This window comes from Heteronotia binoei, chromosome 3 (assembly GCF_032191835.1).
Source record: "Heteronotia binoei isolate CCM8104 ecotype False Entrance Well chromosome 3, APGP_CSIRO_Hbin_v1, whole genome shotgun sequence".
NCBI classification, from domain to species: Eukaryota; Metazoa; Chordata; class Lepidosauria; order Squamata; family Gekkonidae; genus Heteronotia; species Heteronotia binoei.
Window position 1 is genome coordinate 147,311,617 of NC_083225.1, and position 26,643 is coordinate 147,338,259.

The 26,643-nt window shown below is 42.4% G+C and overlaps 1 protein-coding gene across 4 annotated transcripts in view; it reads left to right on the plus strand.

Moving 5' to 3' along the window:
- The window catches only part of ABI3BP (ABI family member 3 binding protein), a 251,823-nt gene that overhangs the window by 201,801 nt on the left and 23,379 nt on the right, over window positions 1-26,643 (plus strand). For all 4 annotated transcript variants that reach the window (XM_060234570.1, XM_060234572.1, XM_060234573.1 and 1 more), the window contains 7 exons: window positions 1,514-1,582; window positions 3,361-3,420; window positions 5,596-5,703; window positions 13,095-13,205; window positions 20,067-20,198; window positions 22,864-22,932; window positions 23,623-23,832. In XM_060234570.1, coding sequence (XP_060090553.1) covers window positions 1,514-1,582; window positions 3,361-3,420; window positions 5,596-5,703; window positions 13,095-13,205; window positions 20,067-20,198; window positions 22,864-22,932; window positions 23,623-23,832 — 759 coding nt within the window. The remainder of the gene's footprint in view (window positions 1-1,513; window positions 1,583-3,360; window positions 3,421-5,595; window positions 5,704-13,094; window positions 13,206-20,066; window positions 20,199-22,863; window positions 22,933-23,622; window positions 23,833-26,643) is intronic.

A 26,643-nucleotide genomic window follows, 5' to 3' on the forward strand; every position in this document is an offset into this window, starting at 1 on the left:
CCCAAAGCAGGTGCCCCAAGAAAGCTCAGCTCTAGCGTCAGATCTGGTGCCTGAAACCATCAAAAATATCTTACCATCCAGGAAAGGTATTTAAAAATTGTCCCACTGTGTAGGGAAAAGGGAATCCCTCAAAACCTCCCCTAAATCACACAGCAAAGAATTCTTCTTATGTTCTCACAATGACTAACTCTTCTCTCTTTGTGCTGCAAAGTGAAAGCAGCTGAGTTAGGGTGTGGTGTATAATCTGCCCCCTTATAGCAGAATTGAAGCTCCTTTGTTGGCTCCCAGAGCTGCCAATCAAGCTATGGACAACTGCTTTGGTTGTTTCTAGGACTCTCCACAAGTCCACTCCCAACACTGTCTAGGAATTGATTGAATCAGCACCAGGCTGTCTGGAGAACCTCCACCAAGCACCTGAACCTCCACCAAGAAATGGTGGTTCCTGTTGTGGTTCAGGAATGACATGATCAAATGAACCAGTTCTAAGCTAACCACAAACTGGCCCAGTTCATGCTCAAACCACAGTTCATTTTTTCATTCATGCCCATTGCTAATACTAACCACTACACCACACCAGCTCTCAATCTGTGTTACAAGGTCACGTGGTTAGTTTGAGTCCTCCACCTTCCATGGAAATGCAGTGCTTGCTCTAATATTTATTGTGTGGTCATGCAGCTAATTCATAAACAAAGAAAGTTGAAAGATACTGTCAGCCAGGTGAGGCCCTGACCACATGGAAGGCATTCGCAGTAGCAACCTAACCATTGCACAAATGCTTTAATTGGAATGTAGACTCCTTGTTGGCTAAGAAAGGTTTTGATCCAGTTGAATTCCATTTGGAATCTTACCTAAATACTTATTGCAAGATGTATCAGATAACTTTATATCTGTTAGAAAGTTGTATGACAAAGTGCAAGTTGGGATGCTATCTTTTGTTGCTCTATGATGTTAAAATAAACTTATCATAAAGCAGTGTAGTATACTCAAAAATGCTTCGTGCACATGATCTCAATGACTGCTGCAACATCCATAAAATTGGTCAGTATTAATCCCTAGTTTTATGAGTGTTAGTGGGAAACAGCTGAGAAAGAAATAGTGGGTTGCAAAAGACTATCTCCTGAATTCATGGCAGAGTACATCACCCACTATATTTTAATTAGTATTGCCATTTACACAATGAACACAGGGAACACTGAAGTTCTGTGGGCTTTGTGTATGTTGCATGATGTATAGAGAAGCACTTTAGAAACCCTGGTTGTATTTGGATAATTGCTTTGTTAACACAATAATAACAATTATTTTCTTCTATCAATTCTTTTTCTACTCTCATAATTATGTACATCTTACTTTTTCTACTCTCATAATTATGTACATCTTAACTAATATAGAAATGACAAAGCTTATACATGCCTGTTTCTTCTGCAGTTGTGACATTTACACCTTTCTGAAAATGAACCATGCTACATGTAACTTTTGCTTCAAAATTAAACTCATTTTGTTTTCTTTCTTTCAGCATCCCATAAAGTGTATCTCACGACAACTGCAAAACCCAAGGTGATGGATAAGTCACAGACCAGACCTGGTAATCAATTAGTCTTTTTCCATGTTCTTCTGTATTCATCAGATTAGCTTAACATCTTCATTCTTAAATTTTAATTAATAGCATTGGGAAGCATAAAGAGATTTGTGAGACATTAGTTAACTTTGGCCTACATGCTTCCTTTCAAGTCTTTCAACCCTTTTTACTACTTCCTTTTCCATTGTTTATGCGTACAGGAGCTTAAGAAAACAAGTTTATTCCCATAACCCTTGGTATAATTCTAGAGGTCATATTGGCCTGCTCTTGCTCAGCTACATCTGCCATAACCTGAGTCAGACTGTGGCAGAATGCGCCCACTCTGGCCTACAGGCCCCTTTCTGCCTTGCCCTCCTTGGAATTCGCAATGCCCCGGAGGGGCTTCTCCTTTTTACTCTCCAGTAGCCACTACCTCGACCTGATCAATATAGGAATTTCCAACTGACGGGAGCAGGATCTTCAGCTCCCCTTCCAAGATCAAAGGCCTTGGCTCAGTATTTACTGCTAGCCTAGTGCCTTACTACCACTGAGACAGATTAATGACTTGTGCACCCCTGGGAAGATTTCTGATTGCCAACTGCTTGCCTTCCCCCATCCTGAGTCCCTTTTAAAATAGTATGTCTGAAACAATGGGGTTTATGTGGTACAGAGAACTACTTCCAGAATCAAAAGTTTAAAATACTTATTTAAAAGAAATGTTTACAAGCATACTTTTAGCACCACACCAGATTGAAGCAAGGAAGAACAAAAGTAATTGCTAAAACACAAATCCTCTGTCCGTCTCTCAAGAACAAGTCCTAACTAGATGTTAAAATTAGGACAGGCTCTTTATATTAGGTGTCCTAGTTCTCTAAAGATCTTCCCTTACCTTGAGGGTTAATCCAGCTTTTTAGGTCAGTCTCATGATCCAAAAGAGAAGCAAAGTCAGACAAGAGATTTATTCAGCTCAGCATCCCAAGAAGAGAAACCTCCTTCCTCTTGCAAGGCAGTTTTAGCATATCTCTGTCTCCTCCCCCTTGACCCTGATCAGCTCAAGTCAAGGATTCTTTTCCTGTTGTCTCCTGGGAGTTACTTCCTCAAGCCTCTCTAGAATTTTACATCAACAACTCTCTATTCCCTGCCAGAAGAGGGGGGATGATTGACTGTTCCTTTATCTAAATTCATTAGCATCTGTGTACAGGTGCGCTGATGTGCCAGTGAATGGACTTTCTCCTCTGACTAGAGAGAAAAAACTGGTTAACTGAACAGGGAAGCCCTGCTCATTGCCAATCTCCCCTGAGGAAAAAATGCATTTCTCCACATAGACTATTGACTTATCTAGCTCAGCATTGTCTACTCTGACTGACAGATGCTCTCTAGAGTCTGAGACATGAAGTTCAGTGATTCTTAGCTGAATATGCCAGAGATTGAATTTAGGTCCCACTGAATGCAAAGACTGCATGTTATCACTCATCCTTGCCTATAGTTGCTGCCTTCTCCATACCAGCAGTGATTACAGCAGGATTTGAACCATTGCTTGCATTATTTTTATAATATTAGTTGCTTGAATATTTACATGTATTTTGATGCGGCTCAGTGAAAAACAATAAAATATAATGGAAGGTGGATCATACCGTTCCTCCTTACCTGCTTCTGAGGTAGTCCAGATACTCCACAATTCTCAGTCTCAGTGTTAACCTTTCAATTGCATTTAAAGACTTTAGACTTTATAGCAGTTAGTGGCCAAAATAAATATCTACCATTGCTCTGATATCTTCAGCAGTTTGGCATTCTTTTCTTTTCAGCTACACATAAAACAACACCAGCTCCTGGCAGAACAAGAACATCTGGCAGGGTGATATGGGGTGAGGCATCAATACTTGCAGAACTTATTTTTAACTATTTAAATTTATACATGTGATTGTGCTCAGGATGAGCAAGGTGTCCTTTAGTAGCTAGGTTTTTGCTAGACTTTCTTGTTTATTGTTTTGTTGCATATTCAAATATGTTTGATGTTTTGACTGTGGGCGTTTTCGCACTCACCTTCAGCCGGCGCGACCCCCCTCTTCACCGCGCAGGATCTGCGCGGATTTCGCACGTAAAGCCGCGAAGCAGCCGAAAGAGCCGGAAACTCCCGGCGCAAAAGCCGCGCAAACGGAAACTGCTTTTTGGCGGTTTACGTTTGCGCCGCAAAAGCGCCGGGAGTTTCCGGCTCTTCCGGCTGCTCCGCGGCTTTACGTGCAAAATCCGCGCAGATCCTGCGCGGCGAAGAGGGGGGTCGCGCCGGCTGAAGGTGAGTGCGAAAACGCCCTGTGTGTTCTTATTTATACCCATGCCTTCATTATAGGACTAGCTATAGTTTAATCAAACATATGCAGAAATGATTGGTTTTACACTTAAGAATTCATGCTTGACTGCATTTTCTCAATTAATAGAATGTTGTAGAGTTACAGTTATGAACATATATCTGAAATGACACAATTATGGGAGCAGTTTCCACATAAATGAACCCAAGGTCTGAGTATGGAAAATCTATGACGTTGCTGTGACACTTTGTGCCATGTATAAAGAACGGTCAATAAGGTACTCGTAGCTTGTCTGACAAACATATATAGAAGCCTCTGTTATTTCATATAGTGTTTAATGACATAATAATAGTCCTTGAGTACTGAGTCCTGTATTGGGTGACATGCAGTCCAGGGAAATTAACATGTAAAGGGGGGAATGGGATCACACCCAGTGTCTTCAGTCTCCAAGCTCCAAACAGTCGTAACTTCTTCTGTACAATATCTAAGGATCCATAAGACGCACCTGAACATAAGACGCACCTAGTTTTTAGAGCCGTTTGTGTGAATTTAGAGGCATTTGTGTGAATTTTTTGCAGTATTCGCTCCTTAAGACGCACACACTTTTCCCTCCACTTTTTTGGGGGGGAAAAGTGAGTCTTATGGTGCAAAAAATACTGTATATTCTGGAAATCTTATTTGTCTTTAAAGATGTTATTGGACTCACGACTTGTATAATCAAACTATTTAAATGTAGCTTTAAGACCAACAAAGTTTTATTCAAGGTATGAGTTTTTGTGTGCAAGCACGCTTCTTCAGATAAAATGAGATGGAAGAAAACCATTCAAACTTATAGATAGGGTTGAAAAGCAGATTAACATATAACATCATGATGATGGCATTTTGAGACAAAACAGTACAGGGTCAACAACTGTATGGATGCAATTAAGGGGGAACAAGGATTAAAGCAATAAATATGTCAAAATAGGAGGTAAGTGTGTAAGAGATACTTTCAAATTGTGCAAAGTTAATTGAGATTCCTTTATGATACCCCATTCATCACCTCCCAAGTGTGAAGGTAACGAACAGCATTTTTCTTTCAGTTGAGGTGGGGTGCAGTTTTACAACAGCAAGCAATGAAACTTGAAATATACTGCACCCAAGTATATTTGTTAAAGGTGGCACTGGACTCTAACTTTATTCTATAGGAAGGGAGTTCTACAGTGGAAAAGGCCCTGTCCTTTGTACCGGCCTACTTCTCTTCTGAATGTGGGGGCTCTTGGAGAAAAAAAGCTCCTCTACAGATGGACTTGCTTCTCAAACAGGCTCATATGGAAGCAGCCAACCCATTAAACATCCAGACCCTAGATGATTTGGGGCTTTACTTATACTGTAAATTGTGCCCAGAAGTAAATTGGCTGTAGGCCCTGAACAATTGCAATTCTAAGGATGATCTGGTGACACATGATACTGATTATTAGTGCCATCTGCAATGCCAGGATAGTGATAGGATGGTGATAGTGGTTAGAATTCCAGAGTAGGAAGACCCAGATTCAAATGTGTGAACTTGGGCCAGTCCCTGTCTCTCAGCCTAAGCTGCATCACCAGGATATTTGATTGGGATATTAATATGGTAAATAAATGTTGGTGCTGCACTTTGTATTAACTAAAACTTCCAAATAGTGTTCAAAGGCTCATTGAAATACATTCACTGTAAGGTTTAGATGCAGTTTTTTCTTCTTTTTTATTTCACAGGTGATATATTAACAGATCAAGATATTACCAGGCTTTTTAGTACAAGTTCTAGTGCAAGTACCAACTTATCAACAGACTCTACAGTTGCAAGGAAAAAAACAGATTCTGGTAAGATTAATTTCTATGGGTAAAATTACATTTTTAGCTGTTTTCCATCTTTTGTTGGAAACCACTAAATTTAAACCATTACAGTTTGAAAGCCTTTAAACTCATGGTACTAGTAAAGATTATATTCACTGGGTAAAAGGTTATCCTGAGCTATATCAAAATAGCAACACTGAGTAGAATTTGTGCCACCACAAATTCTCCCCAACCTTCAAGATGTGGTGGGTTATAAAGCTAAATAAAGACAATTTGATATCTGTTTCACTGCTAGTCTTGCTCATACATACAAACTTCTCTGTGCCCTTAAATGAGCACAAAGCAAATTATTGTGCTAGCCTTGTAGATCCCCTGCTATAATAAAAGACTACCATTTAAAAAGTTGGTAGACTCACTGCTGTTGCATGCATTATGTTGCACAATGGAGCACTGCTAAAATGTATGTTTAGAAAATGTAGGTATATTACTCTCAGTGGCCTGGATCCTCCTCCACTATCATTCTGTTTGCTTGTTAAAAACAATTGATCTTAGTTAAGTGGAAGTGCCAGTGCTCTCTATTGCAGAGACGATCTAGGGCAGACAGAATTTGTTCACAGGATACATGCCTTTGTCTTCTAGTAGAAAATTTTGCCAAATAAATTAAGAGCCCACTCCCAAATACTGTTCAGTTGGAAGTTAGACCTTTGGAGTTCAGTGAGACTTACTTTCAAGTAAGAGTGTATAGGAATATCATTTTAATTATTTTTTTTATTGAGATGACTGATAACTATGCTTTTGGGACTGTGCATGCCTCTATTAAAAATGACGTTTATATTATGCTAATGTGCAGTCCTGACAGTAGACGTCACTACTCAGTGCTGCTCTGGCATTTCTATTTCCTGTCATTTGATTCAATTTACTATACAGTTTCTCTGAAGCTATGCATGAGCTTATTGTTATACTGATATTTTAAAATGCTTTATCCCTTGAATTCTACCTTGTATTAATAAACACTGGAAATAATGCATGAAAAGAAGGCTATAGACCACCGAATATGCTTATATAAAAATGCTATACAAAGAAGTGGGATTAAATTTATCTGACCATAAAAGGACTGACTGCTTTAGTTAGGACATCCATGTAAACAGAAGAACAAGTGTAGCATTTATCATTCAAGGTACTGCAATAAAAATCAATAACAACAATTTAAAGCAATTTAAACTACATGAATTTATTCTGCAGCTCATTTTTCATCGTTTTACTGCATTATTTGAATTCCTAAAAATAGGAATATTCCCTAGTATATAATAGATAGAGATTTGAACCATCAACAGACAAGACAGATCTTTTTACAAACTTGAAAAACATGCCAAGTTTGCAGAAAAATCTGAAATCTTGGGGGAAAAACCTCCAAACAATTAAAGAAGCACCTCAAGCTTTTAGAAACAGATGCCTTTAGTGGCCATTGTTAGGCAACCATAAGTGTTTTGCAAGCCTTCCAGGCTTGGTTTATGTCAGTAAAAGGCAGGGAAGAGAAGGGAGGCTTCCCAGGGTAGTTTTGAGAGAGGACTCATTAGGGCCAGGCCTGGCAACCACCACTGGGCAAATTGATACCATGTGACTTGCATGACTAACCCAGGCCCAGCTGCCTGCTACTGTTCAACAGTAGTAATACTACAAAGGCTAATGTGGTGTAGTGGTTAGAACTTCAGATTAGAGGTACAAAACCTCATTCTGCTGTGGTAACTCACTGACCTTGAGCCACTTACACATTCTCACCCTCATTTACCTCACAGGTGGGGTGGATTGACCATTAAGAGCACCCAGGCACCTCCCAGGGATTGATGGTCTCCCCCAGCTTGGAAAGGCCAGCACTGTGACAGAAGGACTGATCCTGGCCTTCCCAAGCCCCATACAAGGTGGGGGAGATGGTGCCCAGCCTGTCTGAGATAAAGTGGCCTGAGATAAGTACCTGGCCCATCTGAGCCCAATGTGAGACAGGAGGTGCCCACCCTCCTTGAGCTCCACATGAGGCAAGGGAAGCAGTGATACCTGACCCATCCAAGATGGGTCTGTTTTGGCCTTTGAAGGAGGACTCACTGGTGCTAAGCCTGACACCTGACAACTTACTCCCACCTGACTTAGATGACTCACCCAGGTCTTCTATTTGTTATTGCTCTACAGTGGCTGCCCCACAAAAGCCAATGTGGTATAATTGTCAGTGATTCGGCCTAGAATCAGGGAGACCCAGGTTCAAATCACCACTCCCAATTACAGATTCTTAACCTATCTTACTGGGTTCTTGTGAGGATAAAATGGAGGAGAGAGGAATGATGTAAGCTCCTTTGTTACCACTTCATAGAGATATGTATAAATGAAGTGTAAATTAAGTAAATAAATAATGCATAAAGACTAAGATGGAAGTGGAATAAAAGACAGGAGGATGGGTGAATGGGAAGGAGAGGGAAAGCAGTGAAAGGTGATGATGTGGGGGTTGCCAGGAGGAGAGAAAGGGGGAAATGAGTCGTTCAAGTACTTGCAGGTTCTCCATCATGCAATTGGGCTTGGCCCAGCAGCTGACACCACACAACTGAACCTGACCCAATGGCTCGCACTTCACAACTGGATTTCCTGGTAGAGGCTGAAGGAAAGATGAAGACAGGGAGGCAAATAATGGCTGGTGGCTGGGAAGGAGAGAGGCTACTGGAGCTTTCAGGAAAGGAAAGAGGGAATAGTGGGTGAGAGGGAAATGAGATGCCCCCTGTATGTCCTTGCAGGACCCCTGCTTATATAATCTACTAGCAAGAATGTAAGTTGGTGGGCTGTCATGTTTCTATTTTAAGAAAAACTGTGGGCAGAAAAAGAGGCACAGAATATTACTGTACTTCAGACACTGAAAACAAATATTTGCGCTGTTGCATTTATTAAGATGCAAAACAAAAGCATTATAAAACAGTCCTACTTCTTTGTCAGATTCTGTTTCAATGATCCTGCCAAGACATGAGAATAAAATGGTTAAGTTTCCATACTGAGCCTTTCTTAAATAGACAAAGAAGCACTTTGCTAGAATAGCTTAGTCTTTCTGATGACAAACCAGGGACTGTTTATATGCTTTTTTGCCAATTGCCCCTGACTGTGGGGAAATTCCATCCTATGGTTTAGGAACAATGACTGGGATCCAAAGCTCTAAAACAACCACAGGCCATAGATTTGTGATAGATGTGGCCCAGCATGTTCCTTTGAGAAGAAATGCATTGGTCCAGATTTGACTGTACTGAAGTCTCTTCCAGACTTTCAAAACTATTTGCAACATTGATTCAGAGGGCTCAATCACCACATTTCTGCTAATGTTTCTCCTGCCTGGCTGCTACTTCTAACTCTTTTGTGCATATGCACATATAAATATGTACACAAATACTAAAATGATTGACACATAAAAAAGCATGGTGGCATGCTCTAAAGGTATTGTCATATTTCTTAATTTTACATCTATACGTGTTTATAAAACATGGAGATAAAAGAAGGTGGTAGCAGCAGTTATAGGGCAATAAGTGGGGAAATGTGGTTTCCACCAAACTTCCAGAAGCTTCCTCTAAAACAAACCTATACAGTTTATACCCAGGAATGACCATATCTCATTGATTTTCCAAGTTCCACCATATTTCTGAAACATCCGCTATTTCTAAATTGTCATTTAGTACCAAGCACTCTAGTTCCCCATCTTGACTCAGAAGCTTCTAGCATTGGCATACAAACTCTTATAACATGCTCCCATATCCAACAGCCCTCACATCCTTGGGCCCTTTGTCATCCTAATCTGACACCCAAATTCTATTATGTTCCTACCAATATTGCCCCAAGCCTTTACACATATTACACTCTATTGCACTATTTTCCCTTTGGACTAAGTTGTCCCAAAGAGGAGGCTCCCCCACCTCCTGTTGTTTTCCCCTCCCTGTGCTTAGTTTTGAATTTCCTCTGCTACTTTTTCATATTAAACACCAGTAGTGTAGTTCCTTTTTTGTTCAATTGAAGCCCATATCTTTTGTGCAGGTTCAGCTTGCCCCTAGTATCAAAGATCCCCAATACCTAGCAAAACTGTAATGTACTCAGTGACGAGACATGTAGAAGGCAACATACTTTATTGGAAGGTACATCACAGAACTGGGCCATGCGGGCCGGGACCCGCTTTATATACACTTTACCCGGAACGGCCCTCTAGCTGGCCAGTCCAATCCTGGCCAGTCAAACTTCCCGCCACAGATCGTGATTGGCGGAGTCCTTTCGCGCGCTGTGCTGAGTGACCAGGGGACTTCCCCTGGTCGCATCTGCTGCATGGCCGCACGGTGCGTAATAAAGCACAAGACGCTACAAAAACCTTCCTCCCTTCCTCTCCTTTCTTATCCATGCATTGAGACCCATAATCTGTGCCTGCCTAGCTGGCCCTGCATGTGGAACTGGTATCAGTTATGAGAATCCTGCCTTTGAGGTCCTAGCATTTAACTTTTGGCCTAATTTACTTTTTTTCTTGAGGAGCACATTACATTTCCCAGTGTAATGGGTGCCAACGTCACCATAACCACTGACTCTTCACCAGCACTATCTATAAAGCTATCTAAACAGTGTGGTTCCACTTTGCTTAAGGCAGGCAAGTCACCATGCAGTGAAAGCACCTGCTCTCTATATTTCTAATAATTTAATCACCCACTGACAAAAACCCACCCTCCCCAACCCCAGAGAGGTCCTTTCATTATGAGAGAATATTGTATGAGGCCCAGGTCAGATGCACATAAACTGACAAGATGGGCATGGATGAAAGCCAGATGCTTGTCGGATTTTATGCGGTTGTCCAAACATCAGCATCTGGCAATGGTCGTTGGCTCGTTCGTTTCCCGAACTGCCACGACTGAGATGCGGACTTTTTTGATACTACATTTAATCCGGAATAAGAATGCTTCCGATGGCTCCCGCGCGTACTTTCTATGTTTGAACGCTCCATTGTAGCCAACTCGTCGCAAGCGCACATCCGCTTCCCTGTGAGAGCCCACTCCAAATGCTATCATTGTGCCAGCAATTGTTGACTCAGCCTTCCAACCTTCTGAGGTCGGTATAATATGTACCCAGCTTGCTGGGGGGGGGGAGTGTAATGACCAGGGAAGGCAATGGCAAACCACCCCGTAAAAGGTCTGCCATGAAAACTTTGTGAAAACAGCGTCACCCCAGAGTCGAAAATGACTGGTGCTTCCACAGGGGACCTTTCCTAAATGGGGGGGGGGGGGATGAAGAAGAAGATAGAAGATATTGGATTTATATCCACTCCGAAGAGTCTCAGAGCGGCTCACAATCTCCTTTACCTTCCTCCCCCACAACAGACAAGCTGTGAGGTGGGTGGGGCTGGAGAGGGCTCTCACAGCAGCTGCCCTTTCAAGGACAACCTCTGCCAGAGCTATGGCTGTCCCAAGGCCATGCTAGCAGGTGCAAGTGGAGGAGTGGGGAATCAAACCCAGTTCTCCCAGATAAGAGTCCACACACTTAACCACTACACCAAACTGGCTCTCCAAAGATCACCCATCTTTGCTGTCTCCATGCCAGGCAGGGAGATGGCAAAGGCAGTTCCCGGGCTTCCCACCCCCCCCTTTAAACACCCAGGTGGGGTGTTTAAATGTGAGGAAAAGGCAGATCGGCCACCTTTGCCTTCTCCCCGCCAGGTGGAGAGATGGCAAAGAGAGTTCCTGTGCTCCCCCCCCATTTAAACACCCTGGCGGGGTGTTCATTTTTTGTGACAGTCTACGTTGTTTGATGCCCATTCCAGCCTGTTTCAGCCCATTCCAGCTTTTACCCTGTCCCGTTTAAATGGGGGGGAGGAAGATGACCCACCTTTGCCGTCACCCCCCCAGGCGGAGAGACGGCAAAGAGAGTTGCCGTGCTCCCTCCCCCATTTAAACACCACGGTGGGGTGTTTAAATGGGGGGGGGGAGGAAGATCACCCACCTTTGCTGTCTCCCCGCCAGGCAGAGAGACAGCAAAGAGAACTCCTGGGCTTCCCCTCCCTGGCCGGGTGTTTAAGTTGGGGGGGGGGCAGATCGCCCACCTTTTCTGGCACCTTTAAAAAAAAAGCCAAGCACGATATCCCACGGTACTGTGCTTGCTTGAGTGCAGAATGCCATCTCAAAAAATGAGGTCCGGTTGAGACCTCTGATCAACCAACAATGGGACCAACGCTGCTTAGAACTGAAGGATGGAGGGATGACTGATCAGGAAATTTGTTGTAAAAAAGCTGCGGGATATAATAGCGATGGGTTAGGGATGGATTTAATGGTGAGTGTGACCGCGGCCTGAGAGAATCATCCCAGAAAGGGGTTCCATCCTAGGGATCATGTCCCTCCTTCTCAGCCTCACACCCTCCAACCTTTAGATCCACAAACTCCATAATGATAGAACAGTTGTCAGCATAGGAGTGGGACTGTTCTAGTAGGTCCCTGAAGGTCTCATCCACATACATCTCTCTCTCCCTCTCTCTCCCTCATCTTCTCCAGGTCAACAACCCTAGCATCAAGGGAATAAATCTGTTCTCTGAGAGCCACAGTCTCCATGTATCAAGCATACATCTACAATTTCTGTCCAATGGACAAATAATCATACATGTAGCATCCCTGCAGAACATTGAATAGCCCCCACTCTCTTGCTGGCTTTCAGCCTTCATAACTAGTTTGGTTGTGTAAAGGTGTTTTAGGGTTCAAATAGGGCATTTACCTGAATCTGTGTCGGTTATTGTAACAAGAGGGATAATGCAGTACTCTGCCCTCCTTGCTGCTGTGGAGTTTGTATGTCCTGTTTTTGGAAACTCGGATTCCCTGGCTCTCCCTTGACCACTCCCCCCCAGCAAACTCTTAAGCTCAGTTGCCCTGTTGAAAAACACTGGATGCAAGCCCCAGGATACAACTCCACAGGAAACTTATGTGCCTTCTTAAAGAATCTGACATCTAATGAACTATGCTTTACAGCTGTAAGCTTAAATGACATGCAGTGTGCTCACTTTTCACCTCTTCACTAGAAAACAATGATCTAACTCTTCTGCCAACTCTAATCTATTTTTGAGCAATATCATACTGCATAAAAAGACAATAGTCATTCTCAACTAAGAAGCAAACTTTTTGTGAACTGGCTTAGCCGCCTTGCTGTGCTGTTTTAGTCTAATACTGAAAGCATGCACATTTTCATGCTAGAAATGTAAAAGCTCAAAATAACTCCTTTCAGCTCTTCCCTGTCTGTGTTTTGTGTTCTTTTTGCAGTTCTTATCGCTGAAGCTCATGCCTTAAAATTTTGCTTGAGAAGTGTCACTATTAGCCATTTTTCTATTTCTGATTACGTGGTGTGCGGTTCCCCCGCTAACAGTGGTGTCTTGTAACGTTATACAGTAGCTACACCACCTGACCCTGCACAACCACCCTTAGCTCCTGCCAAGCCTACAGCAATGCGAAGAAAACCTTTGCCTCCAAGCACTGTGACTGGTAAACCTGGGAGTTCAGGTATGTTACCCTTTCAAACGCCACTTGACATATTTTTCCTTTCTAGCATATGGCTCAAAGATTTACTTGCATCTTGTAGAACTTTTGTCGTTTTTTGAAAAAGAATCCTATCTTGTTAGAAACATTGATGTAGAATTTAGAAATCAAGAGTTCTGTAATCAGGGCTTTTTTGGTAGAAAAAGCCCAGCAGGAACTCATTTGCATATTAGGCCACACACCCTGACATCACCATTGTTTTACACAGGGCTTTTTTGTGGAAAAAGCCCAGCCAGGAATCATTTACATATTAGGCCACACCCCCTGGTGCCAAGCCAGCTGGAACACCGTTCCTTCTCAAAAAAAGCCCTGTCTGTAATACTTTTTTATTACCTTTTTATTAAAAAGGTAAAGGTAGTCCCCTCTGCAAGCACCAGTCGTTTCTGACTCTGGGGTGACATTGCTTTCACAACATTTTCGCGGCAGACGTTTTTATGGGATGGTTTGCCATTGCCTTCCCCAGTCATCTACACTTTCCCCCCAGCAAGCTGGGTACTCATTTTACCGACCTCGGAAGGATGGAAGGCTGCATCAGCCTTGAGCCAGCTACCTGAACCCAACTTTCACCAGGATCGAACTCAGGTCATGAGCAGAGCTTAGGACTGCAGTACTGCAGCTTTACCACTCTGCACATGGGGCTCTTACTACCTTTTTATAGCTACTTATAATATATAACTATTCTAGAAAGTCTCACAGCCATCTGGATAATCAAAGTTAATGTTGTTCATGCAAACTGTGGATACGTAGGGAACAATATTAGAAAATTAAATAATTGCTCACAGGCAATAGCATGGATATGATCAGACCTAGGCATACAGAAAAGAGGGGGGGGGCACATAGTCCACACAGAGAGACACTACATCAAAACCAGTGGATCCACTGTATTACCCTTTCACTTGTGAGTTCCCATGCACACTAAGCTGTACAGGTGTCATTTCTATATAGAGATGTCCAAAATAACTGGGTGTATTTGTTTGTGTGTGTTCACCTTCATGGTTAATAGTATAGTAGGCAGTGGAATGTTATAATAGAGAATCAGTTTCTATATGGTTTAGCATTCTTTTATTAGCCCCCCAAGTCAGAATAAAGAGGCGGACACAAGTGCGTTAGTAAAACTATGGGCCACTTTATTAAATAAACATAGCAATGGCAAGGGCAACCAGAACTGCAGCCAGGTCAGGGCCAGGGGTCTCCACGGACCTCTCCCCTGCCTTTTTCATGGGCGAGAGGCCCGGCCCCCTAGCCAGAGCTGTGTGCCACAGCTCCCGTTAGGCAGGCCCAGCAGGGAGGCCCGCACTGGAGGGCTCAGTCACCAGACACGTGTCTCAGCAAAAGGCACCCATCCGACCAAGTCTCCAGGACAGTCTGCATTCACACACCTTGGGTCACCAATACCCAAAGGTTGATCCTGCCAGACCCCTAACTCCCCCAAAGGGGGAGGCTAACCGGTCCTCCCCAGGCCGCATGGTACCATAAACTCAGTAAAACCTGCCACAACTAAGGCCAAGTATCTACTTAGGGCTTAGCACCCACCGAAAGGCCCAAAGCCAACACCAGCCCTTGCTGAAGATCCCTCAGGAAAAGCATATTACCCTTTTCCGAGAGATGCACCCCATCCCCTCTGTAGAGGTCAGGATATTCCGTAGAAATATCCAGATGGGGCAAATAGTGGCCCAAGCCACCTTCCAATGCCTTACGAATCTCCTTATTTGCTCTATAACGAACCCTCTCTATCCCAGCTGGATTCCAAGCACTGCGCCACACCAAGCACGGAATCATGGCCGACCAGACTATGATGGTACCAGGCCATCTCTTCCTAATGTACTTGAAATCATCTCAAGCTTGCAAGATCAAAGCCTTGCCTTTAATCAGCCGGAGATCATTCCCCCCCAGGTGAATAATTAAAACCTGAGGAGGTGGGACCACACTCCCACGAAATAAAAGCAGAAGCAAACCAGGCCACTGAAGACCCCGGCGCCCCCGCCATTCAACAGTAACATATTGGCTGAGTACCAGCTGAGAGCCAACAGAAGTTCTCCGAGCTTGATGTGCCGCCCAAAACACATAACTGTGCCCGCAGATGAGAACTCGGCTCCTCCGGCCAGGAACAACAGCATCTAAAAAGAGAAAGACACCAAAAATGTACAGTGCGATCAACCATGTCAGTCCCCCACAACCAAACCGCAACTAAAATGGGAAAAAATTCTAAAAAAGTGAGATCCCTGCACACACCAGCCTGCACCAATGAATCCGGCCACACCTCCATGCACCAGTGTCCACGGAAGTAGACCCTGAAACCTAAAGACCCAGCAGCATCAGACATGACCTGAAGCTCCGCCTCCAGTCTCATGTCCTCCCTCCAAAAGGAACCCCCGTTAAAAGATTCCAAAAACTCCTGCCACACCTGCAGGTCCTCCCCATTAAAGGATTCCAAAAACTCCTGCCACACCTGCAGGTAACCCTAGTCCTATGCTGGGGCAAGCGCAGGCCCACCATAGCATCACAAAACCTGCACAGAAAAGCCCTTCCAGGAGCAACCACTTTGCAAGCAAAGTTAAGGTGTCCCACTAACTGCTGAAGCTCAAGAAGCGTATCCTTCTTCTTGAGGAGGAAAGTCCTAATCCTACCCCTTAAATCCTCCAGCTTCTGACCAGGAATCCTGGACGATTGCGCTAGGGTGTCCAATTCAATACCCAAAAACACAAGGCATTAGGCCGGGCCTTCCCTTTTCTCCTTGGCTAATGGCACACCCAACTCCGCTGCAAGCTCAATAAAACCGGACAACAACTAAGCGCAACGTCCAGTACCTGCAGGACCCACAAACAGTAGTCATCCAAGTAATGGACAACATCCTGCAAACCCACTTTCTCGCGCACAGCCCATTCCAGGAATGTGCTGAAACACTTGAAAGCAGCACATGATACGGAGCAGCCCATAGGCAAAGCCCTGGCCATGTAAAATTGCCCCGCAAAAGAAAAACCCAAAAGCTCAAAATCATCCGGATGGACAAGGAGATCGCAAAATGCAGATTTGATATAGCATTCTGCCAGCTCAGCCCCCTGACCACAGCATCGAACGATGCCCACAGCCTGATCAAAGGTAGTATACCTAACAGAACAAAGCTCCTCAGGAATCCCATCATTAACAAAAGAACCCTTGGGGTAAGAAAGGTGGTGAATCAAACAAAATTCACCAGGAGCCTTCTTAAGTACCACCCCCAAAGGGGAAACCCTAAGGTTAACCACTGAAGGACTAGAAAATGGACCCAAAACCCTGCCCTCAGCCAACTCCTTGGCAATCTTGGCCTCCACTACATGTTCTAAATCTTTAACCGAACTAAGGTTTCGAGACCAAGTTGGCACCCGAGAACCCTGAAAAGGAATTCTAAAACCCAATGTGAAACCTTCCAACAAATATAAACTATCAGCCCTGTGCGGGTACCTATGAAGCCACCGTTCAAGAGGTCCCAGCTTTATCGGGCTAAGATCCTTTTCCAACTTGGGAGGAACCCCCACTCCAACCCTGTCTCTATTGACCCTTACGTGGCCGAACTCTTGGACAGTTGCTAAATGAGTGTGGGCCGGCACTCATGGGGCATTCATGCTTGAAAGTGCAACCTTTCCAATTGCACACCCCCTGTGGTCCAAACTCCCAACAAAGCAAGCGGGGTTGAACCGCCTGCCCCGCTGAACAGTGGGAAGACGATGAAGAAGTAGCCAGAGAAGAGGAGGCCTTAGCCACTAAATGGCCGCTGTCAGAACAGTCGCCCAAATTAGGCCGAGCCGGTGACATGACTTGCAGCCACAGTTGCTGGTGGATGCGATCCCAAGGTAAAGAAGAGTACAAAGCGGCCCTCATCCTGAATTCCTCATCATACTGAATCCAGGCCGGGCCGCTAAACATTGTGTACTCTTTATATATAATGTCTATGTACTGGATTAGCGCTGCTGCCCACCAGGGCTGAGCACGCTCTATCACACCAGCATACACGAAAAACCCAGGCAACCAATTCGCCCAGGTCTGATCCACCTTCCTCTTCTTCAACTTCTCCTTCTCCTTATCATCAAGATCCTCCTTGTTCTTTTTCTCTAGCTCCCTAAACAAAAGGGAGAAAATGTCCATATATTCTCCCTTGAGGATCTTGTCCCTTGTAGCTGGCAACAGGTGGTCTCCTAAAGGCAAGGCAACCTCACCAAAAGTCATGGCTCCGAATGGGACCACCCCATATGGGGAGGAGAAACCCCAGCCCCCAGTTAGAGCAGGAGCCGCACCCTGCTGCCCAGCTCCTGGCCAACTCCCATAAAGACCATACTGGCCATGTGGCCACGCCCAGCTAGCCTGGGACCCTGTGTCTAAAGAGGAAGGAGTGCTAGTATCCACAGCCACATTACCCACACTATTAGAAGCCGCAGGACCAAAAGGCCCCCATGGCCAAACAAGCCCAGAATATGCTGTGGAACCATCTCCTGGCAACCCAGCAGGTACCAAAGCAGTACCTGCTCCGACAACAGGAGAAGAAGGACCCACTCCGGCATCCACACCCACAGCTCCACCAGCTAGAATGGATAATCTTGTTAGAATACTAGCTTGCGAAGTCCTTTTTGAAACTCCCCCCTTCTGAGGAACCGAAGAAGGTGGCAACCCCGCCGCCTTCTCCAAAGCCCGCATCCTCAAAAAAATGGCTGCATTTACCTCACCCTCCCCTTCCTCATCCAAAGATGAAGGCGGCGGAGGCCGCTTCTGCATGTGCTTAGGCGCCTTACACGCCAGCTGCTTCCCCTTCGACTTCCCTGATCCCTTTTTTCCAGACATACTAAATGCACCACAAACCCAGCTAGGACTAATCTCCAAGAGGCAAATCAAAAGTAACCAACAACCCCACCTAAAATGCTTGCCCCAATACAATACAAAATGGTCGCCAAGAGAACAACTTCAGGGGTGTTGTATCCAGGCAGAAATCTAAATTTAAAAATGGCAGCCAGAGAACAGCCTCAGGGTTGATGTATCTAGGCAGAAAATAAAATTATAAAATGGCCACCAGGGAACAGCCCCAGTGCTGTTATATCCAGGCAGAAAATAAAATTTGAACTGGCCCCTGGAGAGATGTGACAGAAATGACCACCCTGCCACGAAGCTAAAAGAAGGAGGGGGGGAGGGAACAGTAAGGATCAGAGGCAAAGGCCCCCAATCCAAGCCCCCACCAGCCTAGGCACCCCTCCACGCAACACAAAACAACCCCCATCAAAACCCTTATTATGACAAGAGCAACAGCCTGAATTCCAGCACAGCGACTCCTCAACGCGACGCCTATACCGAGCCCAACGAAGCCAGCCCGAAACCTGAGATGATTCAATCCCCCACGCTGGCCGAGAGCTCGCACACGCTACTCTCGCTCCAGCGATCGTCGAGCGACTGAACATGAGGGGACGGAGGCTTCCAAAGTCAGGCTAAAGCCTCGCCCCCAAAAGACACGCCTAAAGCACGCTTTCCCGTCCGCTCTCCCTCCAGGGAGGCAAACGATCCCTGCCAGACTAGCCGCAAAGCGGCAGGCTGACGGAGATTCAATTATTTGAAATATTTATAGCTTGCACTTCTAATAAAAAGGTCCTTGAGGCAGCCTTGGCTACTTAAAGGAATTGGATAAAGACTGTTCTGCAGAACTTGTATTAAAATAATACATGCCAAAATATTTTCCAAAGTATTTTTCTTTGGATTATATTTCATATATTTAACCAATAAAATCGCTAATAAGAGTTTTGTAGATATACCTCTTTCTCTAAACACAGAAATCAGTTTACATTCATAGCTGAAGCTATAGTAAATATTTCACAGTGAGAAAAGGAAGGATTTATAGCATAAGATTTCATGCTCCTATTAAGGAAAAGGATTTCAGAGCTTGGTATAATTGTTCATTATAAGGAAGAAAAAATTGAGGCAGTAATTGGGCATGTCAATAAACTTACCATCAATTCCTGAATTTTTATGGGCAGGAAAGAACAGTCATAGAATCACACTGTCCATTCTTAAATATGAAACATGGCAACCAACTTTTCATTACAAGATATATTATTTTTGCTACTCAGATCTTATATCAAATGGCATTTAACCTCACTCAGATTTGCTAAAAGAATGAAGTTTGTATCCAGAGAAGTACCTTTCAACCCTTCCTCAAGGCTCCTTGTGTTACAATGAGATATAACAGCTTATTGTTTATCTCTTATTTTGATTATGCAAATTCACTAAATATGAAACTATATTAAGAGAGGAAGATAGGTTGCTTTTTTGCCCCAACCTAGTTTTAGATGTGCTTTTAAAAGGTATTTCCATATGACTAGTTGCACTGATAAGGGGGAGATATGAATTCAATGCACATTAGAATATGCATCCCATACATAGGTTGTTAGGCACGTTGAAATGCACATTCAACTACATGTTTGGATGCACATTCCGTTTATGCTGGCATTTCCTGATCCCGAAAGTAATAAAAGTGCAAAATCCTGCTGATGTGTACTGGTGGATCAGGTCATTTGTGTTTAAACCTTTCATCCCATGGCTTACAACAGAACTCAACTGAGAAAAAACTAGAAAGTAGTATACAGGTGAGATACATAGAAATTGCTTGATTAAGCAAGTTAACCAATGAGAGAAGAAAAGTTATTAATGCTCATCTAAGAATGCATGTGTTTCTAAAATTAATCTGGGGGGGGGGGGTGGCGGTATTTTAAGAAACGAAGCTCTTCTATGGCCTATAGAACATTTTAGTTGGAATCTAAATTACATTAATTCCAATTCAAATTATCAGATTCACCTTTTTTCCCCAAACAGGAAATATATTGATGCCACGAGCCCCACCACTCGCCACAGCATCTTCCATTGCAAAACCTATGAGACCAACAACTCTTGTCAGAACAGGCTCACCTAAAAAGCCTCCTACAGCTTCTTCTTCTCCAGATTACAGTAAGCGTTTTAATTACATATTATTCTGGGCTTTCCCCTGTTTATTATGATATAAACACTGTTAGTCCAATCCAAAGGTTAAGATCCTAGTAGTGCCAATGGTTGTACTGGTGACATCACATCATTCCAAGTACCAGCAGAGCTTTTGCTCACACATCTTGCGCCAGTCTCCAAAATTCCATCCAGTGATAACGGCTATTCAGAGTATGGGCATAAAGTATGGAAGAGGATAGATAGGTTCAATAATAAGGGTAGGATTGTGCCTGTGCGTGTGGATATTAGCTCATGTATGAATTAAGAGTTAAATATTAGTAATGGGGATAGACGTTCTGATTGTACCCAAGCCTTTTACTGTAATACCTGCCTAGTTTTAATTTTGCTAGTTCTTTTGCTAGCTTTATTGTGAGTTTTGAACTACAGCACTACTTTATATTTAATTCTGCAGGGTTTCTGTTGTTGCTATATTTCTGGGTTTTTATGCATTTTATTGTTTTTTATGTTTCTTGCTCTTGTTGTCACATATAATATTGCCTTACTGCTGTCTTTATTTATTTTGATGATGCTTATTCTCAGGGCTTTTTTTGCAGCAGGAACTCCTTTGCATATTAGGCCATAACCCCCTGATGTAGCCAATTCTCCTAGAACTTACAATGGTCCCTGTTCCAAGAGCCCTGTAAGCTCTTGGAGGATTGGCTACATCAGGGTTGTATGACCTACTATGCAAAGGAGTTCCTGCTTTAAAAAATATGCCCTGCTTATTCTGATTTTTAGCCTTATGGTTTCATGGATGTTGTAAGTTACCTTGGAAGTATTTTATTGGGAGTGTGGATATAAAATTTCAAATAAACAACAAATATAGATCAGTGGAAGTTTAAAACAGCCATATCATGGTCAATTTAAAAGATACCTCCCCAGTAGACAAATTCGGGGGCAGAGGGGACTACCTATGAGTAGTACCTGTGATGTTTCTTATATTCATACATACATCCAAACCCACCTATATTGAAGTTGTGCAGCACCATAGAATGTTTTAATTGTAATTGTATTTTATTGGTTTTAAATTGTAATTATAAATGTCTGAACTGACTGTTAGCCACCCTGAGTCTGCTTGCCGAGAGGGCAGGATAAAAATTTAAGGAAATAAATAAATAAATCCCTAGAGTGGTTTTGCAATTTTTGTTTACCAATACATTCTTACTAATAAAGCAAGGGATAATAATGATAAAGCAAAACAATATTTTAAGTTGATAAAGTATTTCATGAAAAAGTATAACGGTTCATGCTTATAAAAAGGGCAGAGCGGGGGGGAGAGACAAGGTTGATAGCTGAGCCAGCATTCTGTTTGCTTAGTGAGGTCTAAATTTTACATTCCATCTGTTTTCATACTTAATTGGCAACTCAAATATATTCCCAATAGGAATACTGGCACAGTTCATGTCTCTTCTTTGGGGAACTAAACAGGCACAAGATTTGCTATCATGGCTGAAGGGACAAAGCAGGCAAGGTCAGACCCAGCAGTCCTTGAAGAGCCTTCACTTGTACTCTGTCCCTTCAATACTGATGCACCTCTGTGCATCAAAGTCTGGAGATGCCTCCACATCTGCAGGGACTGCCTGCAAACCACTTTGTCACCACCTTGGTTGAAGGGTGGAATGGAGTGGCAGTATCTTCTTGGGAGAGCTAAATAAGCACAACATTTGCCATCACCCATAATTTCTATGGCTAGAACTTGCTAATAATTTGAATTTCAAATAATAAAACTTCAGCATCATGTATAGTGGGTCCTAATTTCACAGTCTGGTCCACTGGAATTATTACTATTATTACTATTGGTGTTTCCAGAAGGGATTCATTGGTACTAATTTTGCTTGGCATGTTTTCATTGGCTTGCAGCTTGTATACTCATAACTTTCCCTGACTATTAATGGGGCATAACATGCTATAAAAAGATGATCTCTTTTTGCCAACATTTTTTAAATGTTGCAAAGTACAAGATCAGTATACTCCCTGAGGAATGTTAGACAATGAGCTAAATGGCTGAAATGTCAGTGAAACACAAAACAAATATTTTGTAGACTTTTAACAAGGATTTTGTATATTATGTATGAAACATCTCCAATAGCAATAGCTCAGTCATTTTAGGTTATGATTATATTTATTTTGGCATCTCCAATAGTTTTATATTTTCCATCATAGCCAATTCATCAGCTTCTTAAGAAAAAGCTAATATTACTCCAAGCGTGTACCTAGAAGCAGAGCTGTTCCATCAGGCTTTTGGCTAATTCAGCAGATGTCTGTCCATCCATTTAGGTCCCTCCTGCCCAAACTACCCTCAAATTGCCTATGGTGCAGATGGCAATCGTCACCATCAACTGTAACAGGACTGTTTATCATATTTCTTCCGGCCTGATCTTCAACACAACCTGCACAGTCATTTATTGCTGGCCTACCAACTGTTTTTTTGTTCTGGATTCTAATTGTTATGGTTTAAGAAATTATTTTATTGTTTATAGCTATGCTGTGGTCCGCCCTCAGTCTGCTTGCAGGGGAGGGCAGGATACAAGTCAAATAAATAAAGAAGAGGCTTTTAAGAAAGTGCTTGGGGCATGACAATGAAATAAGAACTGTTATTTGAAATGTTTTGCTGTGGCTCTCTTCTCCTTAGGTAACACAACTGTGTTCAGCTCACAGCCTACATCTGAGACTGATATAGCAGGCAAACCAAGGTATAAAGGTATGTCTAAACAGGGCTTTTTTTGAGCAGGAATGCACAGGAATGAAGTTCCAGCTGGCTTGGTGTCAGGGGGTGTGGCCTAATATGCAAATGAGTTCCTGCTTGGATTTTTCTACCAAAAAAGGCCTGCATCTAAAAGAACTGATACTGAAGTGATCTGTATCAAACATATATTTTTCTGGCAATTGATTTGTCTAACCCCACTTTTTTTTGGGGGGGGGGATGACTAACTCTCTCTTGCTGTGCTCAGTAGGATTAGTAGAAGCAGAGAATCGTGTAATAATATAAAAGTAGAGAGCCGTGATGTCAGACAGTGTTGCCTCTACAATGGTTTACCTTGAATCTTTTAGAGTTTAGCCAATAACCACAGTTTGTTAAGTAAATGCTCAGACCTGGTACTTTCCTACATGTGCACATTTCTCAAGGATTGTACAGTTCTATGATTTAGCCTCACAAACAGTGGATGATATGGTAAACTTCAGATGGCAGATGAAGATGCCTGTGACAGAGCTTGTACATTGCAGAAGACCTTCGTATAAAACTAGACATTAAATTCTAGCCTAGTTTTCTAAACATCAAAATGTTTCCAAGTATCAGAAACATTCCTCAATATAGCCCTCAGCTGAGGTACACTTCAGACACAGATTTACCACCTCATCTTGTTTTTAAATATGGGTGTCTTCCTTCCAGGTGATCATGTGAAGTATGTGAAAAAGGATGAAGATGTTCCATGTTCCATCACAGATACTCTCCAGCTTTTTCCTAAAGAAGAAGGTGAAAACAGAGAGACCTTCAGCCCTCCACGAAATCCTCCTACCAACCTCACTGTGGTGACTGTTGAGGGCTGTCCATCATTTGTTGTACTGGATTGGGAAAAACCACAAAATGACACAGTTACAGGTTAGACTGTTGCCTTCTTTGAATTTGCTCACTTTTATTTCTCTTCAGTTTGTTTATCAAAGACATTTTTGGACAGGGCTAAGACAATAATACAAAAAGTGTTCTGAAATTTCTTACTGATTAGTTTGTCTTGTGTCTCCCTACAGTGTTAGCATGAATTGTATAGATGTTTCATTTCTGTTTGTGGTAACCAATTGTGACTTTTCTGCCAGTTGCAAACTTGTATAGATTAGATAGATATTTAAGCCATTAGATTTTTAAAAAACTTTCCCAAAACTCAAAAGTTGCCATTTACAATATCCACACCACAGGAGCGAGAGATTAGAAATGGAAGCCAAAATTAAAAAACTGGGTCAAGCTACTCCCCCTGGGGGGAGTAAAGTAGGAACGTTTATAGGTAATCAGGATCCCATTGAAAAGCTCCAAAATATATATAATGACGGCTGGATTCCAACAGAATCAAGCAGCGCTGGAAGAAGTTAAGACACAACTGTTAACCGAAATCAAGAAAACCAATGAGCAGGTTGTGGAATTTCAGAAACAATTACTAGTTAACACCCAACAAATGCATGAACTCTCAGCTAAAGTAAGGGACCTCCAAGATCAAGAAGAAATCACCTCTACAGATATACAAGAAAATAAAGCCAGTATCGCTGAGTTAGAAAATAGGGTCGCCAGACTCGAAATGGAAAAATCTGCGTATATTCTCAGATTTCAAAACCTTCCGGAGGAAAAAGATGAGAATATAGAGAATAAGATTGTCGATTTGCTAAACTCACAAGAAGACCAAGAACTCTTGAAGCAAGGCAGATCAGAGATGGAGTGGGCCAGAAGAGTCTCTTCGGCGTATACCAGAAAATTAAACATTCCTAGAGAAATCCAAGTTAAATTCTCCCGCACTGCGACATGTGAAAACATTTTGAGTTCAATTAAAAGAAAACCCCTGACTTGGGAAGAAAAGGAAATTAAAGTTTTAAGAGACATCCCTTGGTCCATTAGAAAAAGAAGATTTGGATATAAAAAACTGACTAGTTGGCTCATGAAGCACTCAATACAATACAAATGGTTAATTCCAGAAGGACTCTTCTTTACGTATCAATCCAACAGATATAACATAACATCAGTTGAAAAAGCGGAAGACTTCTGGAGGAAACAAATAGAAGGACAATGCCAAGATTCTGACTCAACGGAAGACAGAGAAGAAGAGGAAGAGGAGCATAAAGGACAGGAAGGAAGAGATCAGCGGGAGAGGAAAAAAGAAAGAATAAAGACAAGATCACAAACCCAAAAAAGACAGAAAAAACCGGTAGATGACTATACAACGACGAAATGACGACAAAACCCGGAGTCCAGATTTTTTCAGTTAATACAAATGGCCTTAACGAACCAAAGAAGAGGAAAAGACTGTTTTTACAATTACAGAAGACCGGAGCTCAAATAATATGCTTACAAGAGACCCACATAAAAGATGGCGACACAAAATATCTCCAGAACAAAAAGTTAGGCCAACTCTATTATTCATGTGACTCAAAGAAGAAAAGAGGAGTGGCCATTTATGTGAAAGAATCAATACCAGCTAAATTGTTGTTTAAAGATGAAATTGGTAGAATCATAATGATCGAATTGGAACTAAACGGGGAAAAAATAACCTTGGTTAACATTTATGCCCCGAACAACAATCAAGAACAATTCTTCGCTAAGCTTCATGAAAAACTAATCAATTGCAATTTACAGAATTTGTGTATTGTGGGTGACTACAACGCCATATTAGATATTGATAAAGATAAAAAATATGTGAATACCAAAGGAAAAAAAACCCGAACTCAACTCCCGAAATCCTTTTTTAAGCTTGCTGATGAGTACAACCTGATTGATGTATGGAGGATGAAAAACCCCCAAACAACTGATTTTACATATTTTTCCCATGTACATAATAGTTGGTCCAGATTGGATATGTGCTGGCTGTCTGCGTCTTTAGGATGGTCGGTTATTGAAGCTAACATCAATCCCAGATCGTATGCCGACCATAATCCTATACAGATTATCTTGAAAGACTCAGCAAATAAACCTCGCTGGACTCTTAATACACAAATACTAAAAGAAGAAGCATTCTTAGAGAAAGCAAAAAAGGATATCAAGATGTTTTTTGATTGCAACTTAAAAAAAGGCACCTCAGTACAAATAGTTTGGGACACGTTTAAGGCCTTCTTTAGAGGGATCGCGATCAGTTATACAACCAAAAGGAAAAAAGAACGGATGAAAATGTACAAGGATTTAGTAGCTGAACTGGGAAATTTGGAAAAACAACAAAAAAATAAAAGCTCTAAAGAAGTATTAGTCAAAATATACAAGACTCAACATGAAATAAATTTGTTATTAATGGATGAACTCGAGAAGAAAATAACATGGGCCAGACAAAACTACTTCGAGAACGCCAACAAACCGAGTAGATGGCTGGCATACAAACTAAGAAAAGAAAGGGAGAAGAAGGCCATAAGAGTGCTTAGAAATGAAGACAATGAAGAAATAACCGAAAAATCTCAAATAAATGGAATTGTCCAAAGATTTTTTCAGAACTTATATAAAAGACAAGAGATCGGACCTCAGACCCAGGAAGAGTTTATTAGTAAGCTTCGGACTAAGAGTATAACAGAAGACCATTGTAACGACCTGGAAAGTAACATCACAATGCATGAAATAACTGAGGCACTGAAAACGCAGAAACCTAATAAAGCTCCTGGACCAGACGGCTTACCTATTGAAGCTTTCAAAGCTTTTGAAGAAAATTTACTCGTTCCTTATAAATACCTG